The sequence below is a fragment of the Rhineura floridana genome, chromosome 4 (assembly GCF_030035675.1).
Source record: "Rhineura floridana isolate rRhiFlo1 chromosome 4, rRhiFlo1.hap2, whole genome shotgun sequence".
NCBI lineage: Eukaryota > Metazoa > Chordata > Lepidosauria > Squamata > Rhineuridae > Rhineura > Rhineura floridana.
Genome location: NC_084483.1, coordinates 116,741,345 through 116,763,413, shown reverse-complemented (window position 1 = coordinate 116,763,413; position 22,069 = coordinate 116,741,345). Strand labels below are relative to the sequence as shown.

The 22,069-nt window shown below is 40.3% G+C and overlaps 1 protein-coding gene across 1 annotated transcript in view; it reads right to left on the bottom strand.

The window, feature by feature from the left end:
• Positions 1 to 7,166: 7,166 nt before the first annotated feature.
• AKAP12 (A-kinase anchoring protein 12) overlaps positions 7,167 to 22,069 on the bottom strand; it is a 133,429-nt gene continuing 118,526 nt past the window's right edge. The window contains exons 3-4 of the mRNA XM_061624127.1: positions 14,393 to 21,572; positions 7,167 to 11,010 (exon numbers count right to left, since the gene is read on the bottom strand). Of these exons, the coding sequence (XP_061480111.1) occupies positions 14,401 to 21,572 (7,172 nt within the window). The 3' untranslated portion in view covers positions 7,167 to 11,010; positions 14,393 to 14,400. The remainder of the gene's footprint in view (positions 11,011 to 14,392; positions 21,573 to 22,069) is intronic.

Here is a 22,069-nt window from a genome sequence, read left to right as displayed (position 1 = left end):
TTGATTTTTGTCAAGTCAAAGGTGATTGAATGCTAGTCATATGCACTGCTATACATGCTGTGCAGATCTTATACCTTAGGCTCAGCATGCAGCAAGTGGCTGGTTCTTGTTAAAAGCAGCAGGAATAATTGAAGTTCTGGGAAATGTGGGGAGGGAGAAGAAGAGGTCTGTACAGTTCATGAGCACTGCAGAACGAGCTTTATGATGCAGGACTGTCATTGGCATTTTATGTCCCAAAACGGAGGCCTGGCATTGGCCCATCCACTCTAAAAAGGGACACGCAGAAAGTAGCTATTGTGACATGGGCTGTGCTTGCATCTAATCAGGTATATAAGGGGATAGGATTGGACTGAAAGGCTTTCATAAGAACATAAGAAGAGCCTGCTGGATCAGGCCAGTGGCCCATCTAGTCCAGCATCCTGTTCTCACAGTGGCCAACCAGGTGCCTGGGGGAAGCCCGCAAGCAGGACCCGAGTGCAAGAACACTCTCCCCTCCTGAGGCTTCCGGCAACTGGTTTTCAGAAGCATGCTGCCTCTGACTAGGGTGGCACAGCACAGCCATCACGGCTAGTAGCCATTGATAGCCCTGTCCTCCATGAATTTGTCTAATCTTCTTTTAAAGCCATCCAAGCTGGTGGCCATTACTGCATCTTGTGGGAGCAAATTCCATAGTTTAACTATGCGCTGAGTAAAGAAGTACTTCCTTTTGTCTGTCCTGAATCTTCCAACATTCAGCTTCTTTGAATGTCCACGAGTTCTAGTATTATGAGAGAGGGAGAAGAACTTTTCTCTATCCACTTTCTCAATGCCATGCATAATTTTATACACTTCTATCATGTCTCCTCTGACCCGCCTTTTCTCTAAACTAAAAAGCCCCAAATGCTGCAACCTTTCCTCGTAAGGGAGTTGCACCATCCCCTTGATCATTCTGGTTGCCCTCTTCTGAACCTTTTCCAACTCTATAATATCCTTTTTGAGATGAGGCGACCAGAACTGTACACAGTATTCCAAATGCGGCCGCACCATAGATTTATACAACGGCATTATGATATCGCCTGTTTTATTTTCAATACCTTTCCTAATTATCGCTAGCATGGAATTTGCCTTTTTCACAGCTGCCGCACACTGGGTCGACATTTTCATCGTGCTGTCCACTACAACCCCGAGGTCTCTCTCCTGGTCGGTCACCGCCAGTTCAGACCCCATGAGTGTATATGTGAAATTCAGATTTTTTGCTCCAATATGCATAATTTTACACTTGTTTATATTGAATTGCATTTGCCATTTTTCCGCCCATTCACTCAGTTTGGAGAGGTCTTTTTGGAGCTCTTCGCAATCCCTTTTTGTTTTAACAACCCTGAACAATTTAGCGTCGTCAGCAAACTTGGCCACTTCACTGCTCACTCCTAATTCTAGGTCATTAATGAACAAGTTGAAAAGTACAGGTCCCAATACCGATCCTTGAGGGACTCCACTTTCTACAGCCCTCCATTGGGAGAACTGTCCGTTTATTCCTACTCTCTGCTTTCTGCTTAACCAATTCCTTATCCACAAGAGGACCTCTCCTCTTATTCCATGACTGCTAAGCTTCTTTTGAACAAGTTTGAAGAACTAGAGGTAAGCATGTGATTATGTTCTTAAATAGTTATCAAATGCTGTGATTGTGGCTCAGATCCACAAAGAAACGTCACCATAAGTAAACAAAGGGCCTGATCCAGAAGGCTGCATGGGAAGAACCAATGCACACAGTGGTTTTTTTTAGTTTTCTTTCTTAAATAGCAGCCGTTCCCACTCTTTACCCCATTGCCATCTGCTTGGGCAGACAAGCAAACATACAGAGATTCTAGGTAAGGCCCCCAAAATTTAAAAGCACACAATGATTATGTTTAGTGCGTATATAAGTGTCACATTTTGGAAACAAACTCCCTACATGTAAAGAGCAGGGAGTAAGGTGCTAGCCCAACCTATTCCTTCTGTGCTATTTTCTACTTACAGGACATTATTTACAAAGGAGCAATTGAATATATGTTTCCTCACCTGCAGTCGAAGTGGCCTTCCACCTCAAGGTATTACTATCTCTTTCCCACTACATTCTGCTACACATGTAGACATGGCCTTGATCAGCACAGCTCTGCTGAGATCAATGGAACAATTTAGTTATACTGGCTGCGTATATACTTCCAGGCCCAATTTAAAGTGCTGAAATTGACCGTGAAAGCACTAACAGTTTGGGACCAGGCTACATAGGAAGATCACCAGTACCCAGACTTTAAAATCGGCTCTGGTTCACTCGTAAAAAAAGATTTAAGTTGGTACAAGGGACAGGACCTTCTCTGTGGTGGCTCTGTATTTTTGGAAGGCCCTTCCCAGGGTAATTTGATGCCCCCATTGGTTTTAGGAAAATCCTAAGGACTTAAAAAAAAAAAAAGTCTGGTATGCATTCAGGTGATTTTAAGGTTGTGAACTTTTATCTGCTCCTGCCATTTTAATGTTATTGCATGTTGTTGCAATTCTTTGAATTTTAATGTTATATTGTACATTTTTGTTATAACCTGTCTTGGCCTAAAAGGTGGACTAGAATACTATTAAAAAATAATAGTTCAGAACCAAGTTAAGTCCCATTGCTCTGAAAGGGGTTTACTCCTAGATAGATGTAGAGGATTGCAGCTAAAGGGTTGAATCTAGAAAAAATCCCATAGAAGAATATTTGCGGAAGCAGACTTTCCTGTCCCCCCCGCCAAAGCCTCTTCTGAGGATTTGGGATCCTGTTGAATTGGGCTGTGACACAATGAGGCTTGGGGAAGTTATATCTAAAAACCAGATGGGGTACTTTTAACATCAGGAGACACTTGGGAAGAGTGGGTGCCAAAGCCCCTTTCTGTGGGTTTTACTCTAAAGCCAACCGTAAACCACAATTAACTTTAGTTGGATTGGGGTCAGTGTTGGTTGACCTTGTTCTCAAGTGATACAATTATTGTAATTGACTGGCCTTTTGCAGTGTTCATTAAGTTTGCAGAATTCTTACAGAGCATCTCCTCTGTGAAGTCTTACCAAGTCAAATTAGCAGCTCTTGTTATTTGATACTCCTTGGAATGACACCGCTTTTTATCACAAAAGATGGCTGCAAACAAGGCTGGGTTATGATCATTCCAAATTCAAGCATTATTTTTTCAGGATTCATCTAGTCTTATTTAATAGTCACTCTGAATTAGTAGCCGGTAAGGACTTGACTTTCCTCACAATCCTCTAGAAATGACTGGTACATATGCTATTTGAATAACAGTGGATTCAACAAGGAACAGCACATACAGTACTGTAATTGCTAATGGAGCTGAGACGAGATAATGCATAGACAGTATTGATATAAAAATTATTGTTCCAGTTGCTTCTATTTCTAGATTTTCACATTTAGAGAAACCATACTGCTGGACTGTACAGTAAATGTATATGATGGGTTACAACTGCTGCATCATTGCACCAATGAGCAACATCATAGCATTCTAATGCGAATACAGCGTTAAAACAGCCCAGTAGTGTTCGTTTTCTGTTCCACTGGCAACAGCTACTACAACAAAATGCTCTTCTGCTGAACACATCCTATTGGTAGCAACTTTCATAAATGTAACTGCACAGGATCCTATTGCAGTTACATAAGATGTATGAATCATACTATGGATTGCCTCAGCTCTGCATGCTGCCAGTGTATAGCAAAATTTGTTTAAAAAAAAAAACCACCAGAGAGCGCCACTTTTTTGCAATTACAATGCCTTGCAAAAGTAAACAGACCCCTGACCAATGCCCTCATATTACTGAATTACAAATAGTACATTGTAATTTCATTCTGTATATTTTATTTTGAAACACTGAAACTCAAAATCAATTATTGTAAGGTAACATTGGTTTTATGTTGGGAAATGTTTGTAAGAAACATAAAAAACTGAAACATGTTGCTTGAATAAGTATTCAACCTCTGTGCTGTGGAAGCTTCCAGTTTACACAGATGAAAGAAATTGCCCCATCCAGGACACAGTTAGTTTACCATTGGCCTCCAACTGTGACCCATTAAAGGTGCTGTCACATTGTCAGGATAAAACCCCCACTGTTGAAGGATCATTGGTCAGGCTGTGGATCTGAAGGCAAATGAAAACCAAAGAGCATTCGACAGAAGTGAGAGATAATGTAATACGTTAGGAAAAGGGTTCAAAACAAGTGTTTGGATATCCCAGTGAACAGTTGGATCAATAATTAGAAAGTGGAAGCTGCATCACACCACCCAGGCAGCGCCAAGAAAAGGCCATCCCTCAAAACGCAGCACTCGAACAAGAAGGAGACTTGTGAGCGAGGCTGCAGAGAGGCCAACAATCACTTTGAAGGAGCTACAGAGTTCAGTGGCTGGGAGTGGGGTAGTGGTGCACCAGTCAACCATATTAAGAGCTCTGCCTAACACTGGCGTGTATGGGAGGGTGGCAAGAAAGAAGCCGTTACTCAAAAATACCTGCTGAAAACATGTCTGGAGTTTGCCAGAAAGCATGAGAGTGCCCCAGCTGCCATGTGGGAAAAGGTTTTGTGGTCAGATGAGACCAAGATAGAGCTTTTTGGCCAAAACTCAAAGCCCTATGTGTGGCGCAAACCTAACACTGCCCATGCCGCAAGACACTCCAGCCCTACAGTGAAGTATGGTGGTGGCAGCAGCGTGCTGTGGGGATGCTTCTCATCAGCAGGGACTGGGCATCTTGTGAAGAATGGATGGAGCAAATACTGCAAGAGAACCTGCTTCAGTCCACTCAAAAATTGAAGCTTGGGAGGAAATTATCTTTTCAGCAGGCCAACAATCCGAAGCACAAGGCCAAAGCAACACTGGAGTGGCTCAAGAACAAAAAGGTAAATGTCCTACAGTGGTCCAGTCAAAGTCCTGATCTCAATCCCATTGAGAATCCATGCACTCTTTGAAAATTGCAGTCCACAAGTGACGTCCAACCAACCTGAACGACCTGGAGCGAATCTGCCAAGAATGGGCCAAAATCCCTCCAACACTGTGTGCAAAGCTGGTACATAACTACCCCAAAAGACGTAAAGCTGTTATTGCAGAGAAAGGTGGCTCTGCCACATATTAATGTGTGGGGGTTGAATACTTATGCAAGCAGCATGTTTCAGTTTTTTTGTTTCTTACAAACATTTCCCAACATAAAACCAATGTTACAATAATTGATTCTGAGTTTCAGTGTTTCAAAATAAAGTATCATACAGAATGAAATTACAGTGTACCATTTGTAATTCAGTAATATGACAGCATTGGTCAGGGGTCTGATTACTTTTGCAAGGCACAGTATATTGTATGAAAGAGCTCATACCCTAAATGTGTATGTTAGAGGTATGTTCTGCTATTTTTTTATGATGATGATGGATTTATTTCAGGGTAACTGTGTTTACAAATGCAAGATGTACTAAAACTCTGCAATTACAATTCAGCCTTAATCCAAAAGGTCTAATTTTGGAGATGCCCAACCTGCAATTTGGCATTTACCAAGGGGGATCTAACAGCTATAGGTGCATCTGAAACAAGTGGCCCTTGCTACAAGCCAAAGCCTGAATTAAATTTTCCCTTACCCAGGGGGTGTTTTCTGCCTTTTGTTGGGATCAACTGAGTAATTATTTCATGGGCCCCTCCACTTTCTGGAAGGTAAAGTAAATGGCTGTTCCCTGGGTAAACTCTAGAAGTTTTCAAAGTTGCTCTGCTCATGTACCGATCCCATCAATGTGACTGCACAGAGCAGTAGCATAGTGGCAAATTCAGAAGTGCAGGCTCCCTTCATGATAGTCACAGCCACACACCCTTCTAAGATTATATAACTTTCTAAGATTATAGAATAATCTGGCCAGGTTTGAATGCTGCTTTCTGCTTCTCTGTCACTGTCACCATTTGACTATGCTTTCTCACTGTCAGAGATCCTGCTTGAACTACTGAATTCAGTGTCTTCATGTTTATCTCCTGCTGCTACCAAACTGCTTGATGTAGGTAAGATGCCATCATCAGGATTCACTGCAATTACAGAATTCTCACTCTCCACAACTTGTATTGGTGTTTTGAAGTAGGTACTAATAAAGGCTAGCTTGCAATTGACACTCGTTGCTGCCTGCATAACTGACTCAGAAAGCCCTACAGCAATAAAGAAAAACACACACTTTTTAAAAACTGCTGGGTGCATAGGCTTCACTCTCTCCCACTCTTCTTGTCTGGGAGCTTTTTTCGCTGCTCGTTAGGACAAAGCCTGTTTTTCCCCCTAAAGGAAGAAATTCATACTCTAAGCAAGCCAGGCACCCATTTTGCATAGGAATTTTTAACCTTTTGAACTTTACCAGCTTCTAGAAGGTAGAGATTTTTCACCCCCTCCTCCTTCCACACATACCTAGAATATTAGAAAAAGAGGGGTTTGGGTGCATTCAGGCAGGTTTTTTTTATCATCTTCATAATCATGCTGCTGTAAGGTAAGGAGCTTCATTTGCTGATTTGTTTCCCTTCTTGATTGTCGTACTAAGACTGAGAATAACTGCATTTGGGCAAAGCATGTTAGTTTTAGGAGGAAACAAGCATGGAAATTCCTGACCCTAACCTCTGGATTTGGCTGCACCACACACACATTCTTAGGCATATTCATTTGCATTCAACCATACCCCAAATAACATCATTAATTCTCACACACACTCCCCCCCCAATATTTTTCTCTTTTCCTTCTCCCTTACTCCTGGTTTTGGGCTATAACAAAACCACACATCTCTCCCCCCCCCCTTTACTGCTGGGTTGAGAATAAAATCCTAGTTAATGCCTTCTCTCACAACATCCTATATCCCTTGGGAGACAATCAGCATAAAATAAGAGTGCATCTGCTACTGGATCTTCTCAGTGGATGATTCACCTCCTTTCATTCTGATTGGCTCCAATTGGCAGGAAAAGACAAGGAAACATTTAGAAGACCCTTCTCAATGACCAACACATTCTCCTTTCATGCTGATTATATCATAGGATGTGAGACAGTGACCCTGCTGGGACCTGGCTCCAAAAAAGGGGGGTTTAAGACCCCCTGGATAACTATACCCCTGGCACAGAGACAACAAAGAATAATGATTATAAGAATGACAAAGGACACCGACAGCATGAATTGTGTTTCGTTTTATTTAGTCCATGAAAATCTACCTTAAGAACAACATATAAAATCAAAGTTATCAGTTGATCCAATACACTGGATTAGAAGAAACTGCAAAAGCTTGGAGTTGTGGCACAAGCTAAAATTTGCAGCCTCATCAGAGTATTTTTGAGGCCAAAGCATACACGGTACAAAGCAGTATCTGTATGGAGACATGCTCCTTGCACCATGAAAAAATTCTTTTGGTGCTTTTGCCTTTTTTGAGACAGGTCAGTTAAAAGAAGAAATATTGGTAATACGATTTGTGTTCTTTGCATTGCTTAGAAAGGCCCTAGATCAGTATTTAAAAAAAAAAAACAAGCAAGAACTAAGCGCTTGTTCCCCAACTTCTAGCCAGATAATTTACATTTTGATTATTAGGTTTTATTTAAATGTTTAGATAACTTTACATATTTATGAACCGCCTCAGAGCTATAAAGATTAGAACCAGGATAACATAGGCCATGCCACTGGATTTTTTTAAAATTATTAAACTGCTTAGCTTGTTGCAGTTACAGCAATATGGCTTTCCAAACACACATTACAATTCATATAAACAACTGGTTTCCCATTTGCTTAGCACTGTATTTGGGGGCCTGCCAGGTGCATGATGAACCTTTTGTAACTGAATTGGACACTGAACATTTCATCAAGCATCTAAAAACCCATGACTGGTGGGCCACATGAAGTCCACGGACAATGACAGACCTGTTGTAAAGCACACAATGAAAGTAAGCAATCTAACATTTGGCAATCAGAACAAACTTTGTAATTCATACTCAAAATGGGGAAGCTGCCAATGCTGGTAGAGAGAAAGACTCCCCAAATAATTTTGGGACACACGTTACTGAGCATTTCACATATTTTTAACACATTGTAGACACACATATGGGATATAGCTAACTGATCCACAAACAAGCTCCTGTGATTTTTTTCTCTTGAAGGCCACTGAGCTGTAACCTTCAATACTTTTTAAAGTTTTCATTTTGCACTAAATAAACTAAACTTTCTCACAGGTTCATTGATATCAAGGAGTTCATATCTTCTCATACAAAGTCCAAAAGGAGGCACATGCTAATTTGTGTATACACACCATCTAATTTTCAGGGAGATAAATGCTGTGGTGCTCACATTAAGCAGCTCACTGGTTTTGTTAGCAGAGAGACTTCATGGACAAACTATCACTTAGAGTGAAAGGGTTATTGGTTTTAATCTCCCTTACCATGTCCTACAAATGTAACACACCTTGCCCTAAAATGTGATTTTTAACAGAACATACAAATGTTCTACTTTAGATTTGGAGCAAAACAGGTGAGATGGGGAAGGGGGAGGCCATTTTTTGGAGATGAGTTAATAAATACAAGAAAAGACTTGCCTAATTGGCAACCTGGATAATTGTTTTGCCTCTAACTCAGTTGATGGGGCTACTGAGATGGGGTGGGAGGTAATACTTTGTCGTTTTGTTGTGTACCTGTATCCATTAAGAGACAGATGGCGTAGGCTCACTACTAAGCAGCTTCTGGCTGTGAAAGGCAATGCTGGCCAGTCAACATTGCAACTACACATTGCTGACATAGCATCCTCCTGCCTCTGGCATCACTGCTCAATACCTGCCAATAAAGAGATGGGGGCACTCTCCACTTCAATTTGCTGTTCAGGATTTCCTGCCCCAACTCACTGGTCTGACTGTGTAATTTAAAAGCAAAACAATTATCCAAGTTGCCAATTTGCTAACTGTCTACATGAAAATCCAAAAAGTTTTGATTACCAAAATGATTAAATTATGTATTGCACTGTGGCTACAGAGGACTTATGTCACAGTGAAGGTAGTTGTAAATACACGTTAAGAAAGTGGTTACTCAACTTTTCTTATCCATTTATTTAAAATTATTCCACAGCTTTATATCTGATGTTCAAAGAAACCCTCTGTTGCCATACTTCAAGGTTTATAGAAAGCAACTTTCCACTTTTAATTTTCATAACTGGTACTTCATCACAGAACTGCATGTATTGCAATACATTGAGAAGGTTATATATTATTTTGCATGTTATTAACAGAGCTATTTCAGATATCTTAGATTAATTTTAAGAAACTCTTATATTTCTATACTCAATTTGAGGAAAGGCAGTATGTTAGCCAAAAATGTTTCTAAGCTACAATAGGCAAACAGCAACCACTAGATGGTGCTATCACACCAGTGACACTTTTCTTTATTCATGGTGCAGCTCCTAAAAGAAGGCATTTGGCTCACTTATATCATTTTCAAATAAATTACTATACATGTAGGACAGTGAAGCTGCTGGGCCATGCAACAGACTCAGCTGAGATAGGTGCGAAGACTACAAGGTGCAATATAACTTGACCTGCTAGACATGTTTGGTGTCTAAAAGATAAAACACTAGATGCTTTGAACATTTTAATTGTTGAATTACTTAGCATTCCAAGCCTGCCTAGTTTTTATGCACAACCTATACTGACCAGTACTAAAGCCTAAAATTGTCTGTTAACAAAACTGAGAGTGACTGACTTTTGCTGAAGCTTTCCTAGGTTGTTGTGGGATTTTAAAATTTTTAATTAGAAGCGCAAAGCTAAGCCAAATATTTATTTAAATCACTTTTTAGAAATCACAGTTGACTAACTGTACATAAGCATAATGAAATACAATTTCCTGCCAAGGGAACCAAATACAGAGCAGACATAATCCTTTACTCATAAAAACTTTTTTGAAAAGAAATTGTCTCATTTTATGGCATGGATATGTTAAAAGAACAGGAAAACATTGAATATTATGTTAAAAACACAAACATTTTTATTTTTCTTGATAGTTTTTAAAACCAGTTCAACATTTGCTTAAAGTTATGGTATGATAATTTCTTAAATGGATCATACCTCAAGGCTAGGGAACAATTTGAAGTGGCCATTTATTTGCCTGACTTCTAAAGACTTCCCACATTCCCTCAGAATCAAAGTATACTAAAATAAATGTGAAAGCCAATGCAGACTTAGGTAGGCTTAAGTACACTGAAATAATCTTTTTTAAGCACACCTAACTCAATTTGAATATAGCTGACATGTTTTCAACACACAATGCCAACAGTGCCATGCTTATAAATGGGGATGGAAAATAAAAGTTCCGTTTAATAAATGGGTAACACAACTATTCCATAGCAAACCTATGCCTTTTGATCATGACTTTTACAGAAGCAAGACCAAATACAGCAGTAAACATGGTTCTCACATCCTTCCCCACACACAATGGAAAGCCAACATAAATGTATTGGGATCCAATTGTGGCCAGCTGTAGCCCAGTCATAATATTTCCCTCTTAGTCACATGTTCTTGTTTCTATACTGGGTAAGACATATGAGATTACTTTCTTTTCTTTTTTTCACATATAAAGAGGAAATATACATTAAAATCAGATTTTGCTTGAAGATATAGACATAAATACATAAAGAATTACAATCCAGTTTTGGAAGCACTGATAAAAACGGGGATCTTAGAAGATGCCAACTTCCTTCCCAGGTTAAGGTATGGACATCGTTTCATCAAAAGTTGACACTTTCTGCCCACCCATCCCCAACTCATAAGCAAAAAATATATATAAAAGAGTATTGTGAAGAGGAAGCGTTGACAATCAATAGTAAAAGGAGATGGCTCAAGCTCCTGATGCTGTCTCAGGATTGTCAGGTGCCTTTCTCAGAATGACATCAGACATCTGTTCTCACTGTTCAAAATCAGTGACCTTCAGCCCAGTTAAGCAGAATCCATTCTGTTGCCTTCTTCAGGAACTGGTCCCTCCAAATATAAGACATAGCTTTCACAGAACTGTTGAAACAGAGGTAAAGAAAAAAGAAATCAACAAAAACTTGCAGCCTGAACCTCTTAACCAGACTGATGGTAGCATCAGCCTACTATAATGAATGTGTTTTACTACATCAATGTAAGCAGCAGCTGTTAACAGTGGCACTATTCCAGTGGACTGAAAGAAAAAACTGGCCAGGTTGGAGATGACTCACAAGCCCTTAAAGGTAACCCAGCCTAACTGTTCACCACTCTAAAGTGAAGGGAGATAGTGTTAAAAGGGGGGTTACAGCATACTGCAAACTCTTCTTCACAACTCCTCAACTATCTGACAAGCATACCACTTAATCAAACACTGGTTCATCTGTCAATTTTGCCCCTTCCCATCCACTGTCTCCCTTCTCCACCTGCCACCTCTACCTACAGCTGGGGAAAATTAGCAGAACACCCCAAGGACAGGAATCTTAGATGAAAGCAGCACAATCTCTTCCTGTCTCAGGCACCCAGCTGTAAGGTATATTGTTCATTTTCCCTTGCCAGAAGAGAAGGCCGTGGTACAAGGGTGGAGAATCTGTGACCCTCCAGATGTTGCTAGATTACAACTGTCATCCATCCTTGATCATTTGCCATGCTGGCTGAAATGGAAGAAGGAACTGGGAGTCCACAACATCTGGAGGGCCACAGGTTCATTCTTGCAGTAGTGGGTAAGCAAAGAAAGACACAGGTGAGCAGTGACGGTTTTTAAATCAGTGTTTTGATTTCCTGGTACATGAAACTGATTGTGAAGGTAGGCTCTCCGCACAAGTGACATGCCATGGTCCTCTTTTTACATTATGCCTATCTTCACACTAATGTACCTGTTGGGAGGTTGCCAGGAACAGCCTGGACTGTCACACCTCACTAGATCTGACACAACTGGGTTTAAATACAGTTGTGCTGGAGATGTGGTCTGGCTGCAGGAGCAGCCTGAAGATACCAACTCAGCCCCTATCTGCATATAAGGCAATGGGTAGGATAGGGGAAGACAGGCAAGCAGAGGCAGCAAAGAAAGCAGCAAATGAAGGAGGTTTAGAAGCAACATTACCACAACCTCAGAAGCAGCAAAGAAAGCTGAGAAGAGATTTAAGGTGGGGTCAGCTAAAATAAGAGGGTTGTGGGTGGAGCAAATACCCTAAGGGGTGGGGAAAGCATCTATAAAACTTTGGGTAGTGGTTAATGTCATGAAAGCTTTCACCTAAGATGGCTGTGGAGCAGGGAATTGTGGGGTTTCTTTTTGACAGTGTGGGATCTTCACAGGTTAACATCTGGTTTTTGCAAGACAGCATGAGTTGGCAATTTTACTGCCCAGCTGTGGGTAATCAAAGGCCCAGCCTAACACCTTCTTATCAGTAAAGGTCTGGCTCCATCAAGGTCGTAAAGCCTGGGAAGCTTCAGGGATGATGTATGATTTGGCTGATGATTGATGGGCCCTTAACTCATTAAGAATTCCCTGATTGGATAATTGTCTCTGGCCTGTTGCTGGGGATTTTGCCATAAGTAACAAAATTCTAAGTTTTGTTCCTCTTCTGGGTCCCATCATGCCTACTTGATGTTGCCCGGTGAGGTTCCATTTTGCCATTGACTATCCTGACTCTTATCTCTTATCTATGCAACTGAAAGCCTTCATGTAAGTACTAGGCTAGCCTAGTTAGCTTTCTTGTTTTCTTTCTTGTGATTGAACTCTCTATGATTTACCTTGCCCCTCTTGGGTGTGGATATTAAGGAACCATTTTGCTGCTGTAACTGTGTACCTCTTTTATTCTTTAATAAACTTACTTCTATTTACCAGTGTGTGTTCATTTCAGGAGAAGGTTAGTTCTAAACCTGGTACCTTGACCATTGACTATGACTACTGTATAACTGGGTGTTTGCCGAAGGCTCCAGGGCAAGGAGTGTCTCCTTGGCTGTTGCCCTTTGGAATTTCTGGCAAGTTTTCTGGGCTCTGAGTGGTTGACCAAGATAAGGGGTGGTGGCAGCTACCTACACTGCTGGGCTGTTGTGAGTGTGCACAGCCTTGGCAGGGAAGGAAATTTTGCCAGGTTCAATTGCCCAGGGTGGAGAATTAGTTCCTGGGACAGTGAAGGGTGGGGAAGAGCCCCCACCACCAATCATCACAGTTAAGACTGCACAATTAAGCCTCACAGGAACCTTATGATGAGAAGAGCCTCAGACTACCTTAACAAAGGAGGTACAGACTTAGAGAATTATAGAATAGAATCATAGAACAGTACAGGCCTGTAAGGGAGTCGAGTCCAACCCCCTGCTCAATGCAGAAATCCAATTTAAAGCATACCCGACAAGTGGCTGTCCAGCTGCCTCTTGAAAGCCTCCACTGTTGGAGAGCCCACCACCTCCCTAGGTAATTGGTTCCGTTGTTGTATCACTCTAACAGTTAGGAAGTTTTTCCTGATGTTCAGTCAAATACTGGCTTCCTGTAACTTGAGCTCATTATTCTGTGTCCTGCACTCTGGGAAGATTGAGAAGAGATCCTGGTCCTCATGTGACAACCTTTCAAGTACTTGAAGAGTGCTGTCCTATCTCCCCTCACTCTTCTCTTTTCCAGGCTAAACATGCCCAGTTCTTTCAGTCTCTCCTCACAGGGCTTTGTTTCCAGTCCCCTGATCATCCTTGTTGCCCTCCTCTGAAGCTGTTCCAGTTTGTCTGCATCCCGAGGCCCAAGCTGCCTCTACAAACTTGAGTAGACTTGGCATTCTGAAGTAATTATGTTATACTGTTATATCCTTCAGGGTAGCTATATACTAAGACAATACCATAAAGCCATCTGCTGTAATTACAGAAATGAGAATTTCTTATGCAGTCACAGCTGTATATAGCTTTAGGTTATGGTTAGTAGTATAGCAAATTTGTTCTTTCAAATAATTCTACGCAGCATAAGAAGAGCTGGAGGAGACAAATTTTCACGAATATGAGCAAAGAAGATAAGTACAGCCAATGCTGTTCAGTTAAAAAGAGCAAGTCCTGGTTTTACACTAATTTTTGTACTGGCACAGTTTCTGCATTTATTATTTTAGTGAATAGTTGATATTATTTGCATTATGTTTATATTACTTTGTGATCTACGCAGAGGACATAGTTAACTGGGTGGTATATCAATGCCAATCAATCAATATCATTCTTTTTAAATGTTGTATATAGAAGTCATACATGTAAAAAAAAATAATCCAAAATATATGCAGATGCCTTTTCCATGATATTCTCATGCACCACAACAGATTTTTAAAACTCCCCTAAGGATCAAACATGACATAACATTCATGCAATTTACTGAAAAAATGCTATTGAAAAGAATGAATTATCCTGGATATAAACAACTACTGAGAAATAATTGTAATGAAAGGATACTTACATTAAACCTCAGGATTCAGTGAGCTCTGATTTTAGCTGTGGACTCTCACAAGTTGTGTAGTCTTTATTATTTACATCTTTCTCTGTGTGTGTCTCCACAAATCCTGTTAATTGACTGTGGTCTTCCTTTTTCACATGTGTTTGTTGTTCTATAAGTTGTTGTTGAATTTGAACTGTCTGCCCAACTTCTACATTTTTTAGTTTTGGATGGCTTACTTCAAGTGACTTGAGTAGATTTCCTGAGACAGCGTCTTCCACTGTGGCTCTTTTAGTCTTGGTTGGAGCAGCTGTATCAACTTCAGATTGAAGCTTTGGTTCACCATTTTCTTTCTGCAAATCTGTCTCTTTAATCTCTTTCACAACTTCATTCAGAGATCCAGGGACTTGCACTAATGTTGTCATAGTGCATGATTGTTCATTTGGATGCGACATGAATTTTACTGGTTTTAGTTTAGCATCTGACTTTCTGGAACCCCAAATGTTTCCATCTTCAGATTTACCAGAAGTTAAACACATTTCTTCTGCCATTCTGAAGGCATCTTGATTCTCTGCAGATTGACCTAAAATTAGAGTTGAAGGCAGGATCTCTTGATTTTTCTCTTCTTTGCTTTTTTCATAAAGTAGCTTAATGGTCTGCAAGTCCTCCTGAATTTCAGATTTACTGACACCCTTTAGACAAGATTCACTCTGCTGCTTTGACGTAGATGGCAGCTCTTCTGTTTCCTCCAATTTATCAACAGCATTCTGGATGATTTTCAGCACAATTTTTGTACTCTGTGACTCCATCATCACAGATTGAACCACATCTTTTTGAAATTCTACATGGGTTAAAGAAGGGCTTCTTTCTGGAGGTGTCGCCTTTTTTTCACCTTCTTGACTGGATTCTAATTTTTGAAGCTTCATTTCAGGGATGGAATCAAATGCACACTTCTGGATCAAATCATCTTTGGTACATGTTACTGCTGGTAAAACTGTGTTCTCTACCACTGAATCTGCCTTCCCAGACGGTAACACTGCCTCCATATCAGGACCCAGAGCTCCAAGTCCTGAATGAGCACAGCTCACGGGCTGCACTGTTTTGAACACCATTTCTTGTGGCACCTCTAGTAAAGATTGCAAGTTTTCAGCAGATATTTCGGTAACTGTGACATTCTCTGCAATGACCTGCTCTTCAACTGTTACAGCTGTAACTGCTAAAGAGCATTTTTGAGCTTCATAACTTTGCACTTCAGGAATGTCAGTGGTGTCCTGGTGCTCAGTGAAAATCTCTTGCTGCACTGGAGCTACATTAAGTATCTCTCCGCCAGCAAGTTCAATTTTTTCTGCTGATGTTTCTGTTTCCATTATTAGCACTTTATCTGACAGTGGTTGCCTTCTCAGACAACTATCTGAAACTGCTGTTGACTCAGAAAGTGGGAGGGCTATTTCCAGGGGCAATTTATCAGGAGGACATGCTTCAGTCTGTACAGATATCCCACTTAAACCTGCTTCTCTGCCTTCCGATTCTAGATCTGACAGAGTACTGTCTCCTTTGTTTTTCAAGAAGGCATCTGAGACAATGCTCTTTATGCATCCAGAGTCTGAAATGAGAATGTTTTCTTCTACTCTGGCCTTTAAAGCTTCAGTTGCCACTGTTCCTGCGGATTTTCTTTCAATTGCTAGCTCTATGTTTCCAATCTCTTTTTTCACAGAATCCACCTCATTTTTCACAGTGTCCTGAGTTATCTCAGCCTCAGTGTATTTTGATTCCAAAGTAACAGCATCTTCCATTTCATTCTGCACATGATCTTGGGCTGCAGTATTGCCCATGCACTTCAATGTTTCTACTTCAGTCTTTATAGGAGATGTATGTATTTCCTTTTGTACCACAGTCCAACTTACACTTCCTTTTGTGCACTTTGATTCTACAAGTGTGACATTCTTCAGCTCATTATTTTCTGGGGCCTCAACTGCAATTCCTTCTGTGCATTGCAATTCTAAGGAAAGCGAAACATCTTGCATTTCTCTCTGCGCAGGCACTTCAGTCTTGTCACTATCCACAGATATTTGCTCTGAAATTACCTCAACGCATGTTGCTAATGAACTCGAAGTATCTTCCATATGAGACTGAAAGCTAACCTCGTTCTCCACATCCTGCAGGTTCTCCTTTAGTTCTGGATGTTTGGAGATGATGGCTTCTGCTTCCACCATTTCTTCTGACTGTTCTGAAGAGACCTCCTTAGCCATCTTCTCAGCAGGGGTTTTCATTTCTGCCTTTGCACGTACCTTCTCTGTGAAGACCTCCACACCAGCCTTTGTTTCTGTATTCTCTATGGGGGCCTCTACTTCTGCTGTCTCTGTGACAACATTAGTTTCTCCTTTTTTTATGGAGGATTCCACTTTTGCTTCCTTTGTGGAATCTTCCACATCCACCTTCTTTGCAGGAACCTCCACTTCAGTTTTTTTCTTGACAATCTCTGCATCTGTCTTTTCTGCATGAGATTCCACACCAAATTTCTCTGCAGGGGATTCCTCATCCAGATTTTCATCTGCCTGATCTGATGGGGCTGCTGTTTCTGCCTTCTCTGCAGGAACCTCTGCTTCCACCTTGGCTTCTGCCTTATTGGTGATGGTCTCCACAAGAACAGTTGTGTTTGTCTGTTCTGCTGGGGCTTCTGCTTCAGTCCTCCTTAAGGGGGATTCCACTTCCATGATCTCTGTGGGAGCTTCTGATTCCACCTTCTGTATGGAGGTCTCCATTTCTACCTTTGTTTTGGTAATTTCACTTTCCACCTTTTCTACATCTTCCTTAACATCCACCTTCTCTGTATAGGCCTCCAACTTTGCTTGTGCCTTTTCTGCAAAGATTTGTACTTCTGTCTCTTTCATGTGTACCTCCACATCTGCTTTTTCTGAGGAGGACATGACTTTTGCCTTCTCTGTGGGAAGCTCCATGTCCACCTTTAATTCTGCCTTCTCTGCCAGGACCTCTGCTCCTACACTCTGTATGCAAGTCTTCATTTCCACCTCTTCTACATGGCTGTTTGTTTCCATAACCTGTTTATGGGCCTCAGTCTCTACATTCTGGTTGTGGACCTCCACCTTTCTTGTGGGCAAGTCTTTTTCCACAGTCTCTGTGGGGTTCTGTGTCTCTGTATTCAGCAGGAAAAATTCAGGTTTCTCATTTACCACAGAGATCTTCATTTCTAATTTTGGCAGTTGGCCCTCAGGTTCCACCTTCTGCATGTGAGTTTCCACAGAGACCTCACTGTCTTTGTTCTGTATGCAGGCTTCAACTACAGCATCTTCTGTGCTTCCTGTTCTTAAGTCAAGTGTAGCATGTTTGGCTATATCCAGATCACTGACTTCAGCTACTGCATTTTGCACTGGAACTTCAGTAACCTTGCTCTCGGTAGATGCCTCAAGCACAAACACTTCAGTGTATGGAGGCTCAGCATCTTTTATTTCATTTTGCAAAGGGGCCTTGACCTCAACTGCAATGGTTTCTGTATGCTCCAATTCAGATTCCAAGTCAGGTATGATGTTCACCAGTTGTTCAAGTTTCTGGGAGAACTGAGGCTTCTCATCACATGTTGTTCTTGCCAATCTGTCCATTGCTGGAACAGCAACATCTTTAATCCTGCCTTCCACTGTTTCTTCTAAATTTGTTTTGACTTCCAGTACTATGTCACCAACATTTACTTCTGGCTCCTCTTCTGGGGTTACGGTAACAATGACAAATTCTTCCTCTTCAAATTCATCTTCCATCATCTGTTCTTCAATAATCTTTTCATGTACTTCTATAATTTCTTGTTTAATCTTTGGATCACGACTTTCATCAGCTCTGTCCAAGTTAGCAATCTCTTTTGAGCTTTCCTTCACCTTCACACACATATCATTACTCTTCTCGAACACTTTCTTCAAACTACTTTCTTTAACTTCATCTTGACCGTGACTACTTTCTATGCCTTCCTTAATTTCAGTATCAGTCTTCTCATGTTCTTCTTCCTTTAAGGGTGGTTCAGCCAATTCAGCCTCTTGAAATATGACCGTAGTTTCTTGCCCAGTTTTCTCTACTGACACTGGTTGAATTATTACTTGTGTCACCCTTTTACTAATCTGCTGTGCTTCACTGGACAATTTAACTCTTTCAGCAACTTCTTTCAGATTTTCCTGTGTTTGTTTATTTAATTCTTCTAGGTTTTGCTGACTTTCCTCTACTTCCTGCACAGGTGTTGCTATTTCTGTTGTATCAGGGGACTCAGTTAGCCTTGAAACTGCTGAAACCATTTCAGTTGTCTCTTCAGCACAGGATATTTCAGTTGCTTCAACACTTGAAGTTTCTTCTCTAGCTGTAACTGCTTCTGAGGTTAACTCCACCTCACTGATTATAGTGTCACCACTAATGTCCTTTCTAATTTCTGGCATGAGTTTAGTAACCACCACTTTTTCTTCAACAGTTCCAGTTTCAGAGATCTGCTCAACAGGTTTCTCTTCAGCTTCATTTGCGTGTTCAATAGATTCTGTCATAGCAGCTGATATCCAAGACGGTGACCTTTCTTCGATACTTGTAACTGCTCTCTCCCCTTTTACCATTGTAACAGTAACTGCATGAACTAGTCCTTCATTGGACTGCTCAGTAACTGAAGTACTTCCTGGCTTTTCAGTTTTCTGGTCTGAAGTTTTCTTAGTCATATCATCTTGTTTTGCCTTTTGAGCTTCTAATTTCTCTTGTTCAGCAGCTTCATACTCTGATAAAGGAACAACAGCTGGAACATCAGAGTCATCCTCGTTAGTTTCACTTGTTTCTTCTCCAGCTTCCTGAACAGGAGCATGTTCTGATATTCCATCTGACTTCTTCTTCCTTCGAGTAGGCATTAGTTTTTTAAATGAAACCCAGGATTCTTCTTTTCCAGAATCTCCATCTGAAGTAGAATGCTCTAAACTTGGAACTGTGGCAGATTCTTCATTTCTTTCTTCCATCTTTGTTTTAGATTTTCTTCTTGGGGTTACTAGTCTTTTAAAGGACTCCCATGTTGAAACTCCATCACCTTCAGATGGGCTTCCAGCTTGTTCTGGTGAAGAACTTCCTTGTCCTTGGTCACTTTCTTGTGAACTACTAATGGTCATGTTCTGTGCTGTTTCTTTATGTGGCCCACTTTCTTCTATTTTCTGTCCTTCTTGAGCAAGTCTTTGTCCTACTTCTTCATCAGAAGATGATGATTTTCTAGTTCTTTTCTTAGATGATCCTACACAAATTAAGGCTTCCCATGATACAGAAGTATCAACCTTTCTCTTGGGCTCATCTGTGCTTTTTTCAAATTTTTGTTCCTCACCTTCCTGCTCTTCACAAGGTGCACTTTCAGTTGAAGACAGAGTAGCACTCTTTACCTTATCAAGTTCTTCTTCTTTGTCACTTTCAGAAAGCCTCCTTACCCGTTTTTTGGGAGTCACCATTTTTTTAAAGGAAGCCCAAGGTGTAACACTTTCTCTTTTCTTCTCTATATCTGAAATAAAGCCTTCTTCAGTTTCAGTGGTCTGTGCTGCATCTATAACCTTTTCTACAGATTCTGTTGCTTCTTCAGGGGAAGAAGCAGAGCTTTCTGCCCTTGGATCTTCTGGACTTTCTGCAGAATCAGACAACTGCTGTATTTGTTCTGCTTCTTCTAGCTTTGCTTCTTCTCTTTTTCCCTTATGTTTCTTTCCTGACAACTTCTTTAAGTTTGTACCAGTAAAAAGCTTTTTTAAGGGGCTGCCTTGTACCTTGGCTCTTTCTTGAGATGAAAGTAATTCAACTTCATTTGTGATTACTTCTGGAGATTTCATTGTTGCTGAATCTCCACTGCTTGTTTTGATTTGCTTGAGCTGTTTATTCACTAATTCAGGTAAGGTTTCTTTGACTTTTAGCTGCTCATCAATGGATTGTCCTCTTTGAATCTCAGCATTTGTTTCAACTAACTGTACAAGAACAAGTTCTCCTTTTTCAATTTTTGGTTCTTCTTTCTTCACAATGATGCTAACATCAGTGTTTATCTCTGTGGGTCTTTCGTCGAAATATTCCACTGCAACAGGAGCCTTTGATTCAGATATAACTTCAACTATTTCAAAATGTTCTTCAGGTATTTCTATTGCCATTGGAGAAGTTGGTTCAGATTGATCTATTTTTTCTTCAAATACTTCAGTTGCCAAAGTTTTTTCCTCACATGATGCAAGAGTGCTCTGCTCTATGGCCATTAGACATTCTTGCACAGGATCTACTTTTTCCTCCAAGTCAATCTTATTCAAGCTTATCTCAGATCCTTTGTCTACACTTCCAGCAGACAGTTGGGATGGTGTCTGTTCACAGGGAGCAACAGCTTCTTTCTTATGTGTTTCTATTGCAGCATCTACCATTTTTCTTCCTTCTCTTTCTACTTTTGCATTGCTGGCTTGTACAAATACTTCTTGCCTTTCTTTTTCTGGTATGGGTTTTTCTTTTTCTAATTCTTCTCTAAGACCAGTTTCTTCTTTTATCACTTCTTTTTCTTGCTCCTCTTTTTCTTTCTCAATTGCTTGCTGTTCTTCTTTAGGTTTCCTGAAGCTTGTTTTTTTCCTAAACCCAGCCCAACCCTGGGTAAAGAACTTTCTTAGGGGTGATGCTGTTTCACTAGTTAGTGGGCTTGTTGGAGACTCTGGAGATTTGCTACCATCACTTTTGATTTCTGCCTCCTTGCTTCCTGCTTCAACAGGGCATTCTGGTATCTTTTCAGGGGAAGCTACTTCTTTTGTTTGCTCAGTCTGAGTTTCTTGCTCAGTCTTTTCTATAGGGTAGGGAGTCTCATTTTGTGTTTCTTCCTCCACTGTATCTATCTTGATTTCTTTACAATCTCCAGCTCCTTCTGATACTAATTCTGTTGCATCAGCTTTCACATTCAACAACTGAACAGGTTCTGCTTTTTCTGTCTTATCCTTTCTAACAGTAAACTTGAATCCAACAAACTTAAAAACTTTTTTAAATCCAACATCATTTGATGATGGAGATTCACAAGGTTGTGTCTGCTCTTCCACTTTTTCTTCTGATAATGGCAACTGTTCATCAGCATCTTGTGTATCTTTCTGTTCATCATCTACATTAGTTTTATTGGTAAATTCTTGTGGCTTGGTCTCCATATTTTCAGATGACTCCTCTTTTAGAATCACATTTGCAGTTTCTCTTTGTCCAACTGTGGGAGATATTTAAAAGTGATAAATAATTAGGTATTTCATTATCATAATTCAATCTAAACTGCACATAAGTATAACCACAACTAATAATGTAATCCTATGGACACTTACTTGGGAGTAAGCCCATGGGGCTTATTTCCAAGTACATCTGCACAGGATTCCACTGCACTATTAAAATTTAAGTGCATTGAAATTAATGGACCCAAATGTATTTAATTTTGTGCTAAATTGCAGATAGTATATGTCTTTTTTTAAAAAACACAAACGATAAAAGCAGATTTCATTGTTTTAGTAGTATTTATTTGTATAATTAAGGAATCAGCAATATTTTTTACTTTACAATGAAGAAAAATTCACTTCAGAAATGGTTGGAATCTTAACAAGCATAATCCTAAAACAGCTTTTCGCATATCAACATATAGTTTTCTTAGTTTAGTCACATCCTTTTTAAACAAATGAAGTTCAGATATATTTATAACGAGGGTAATACTTGAGT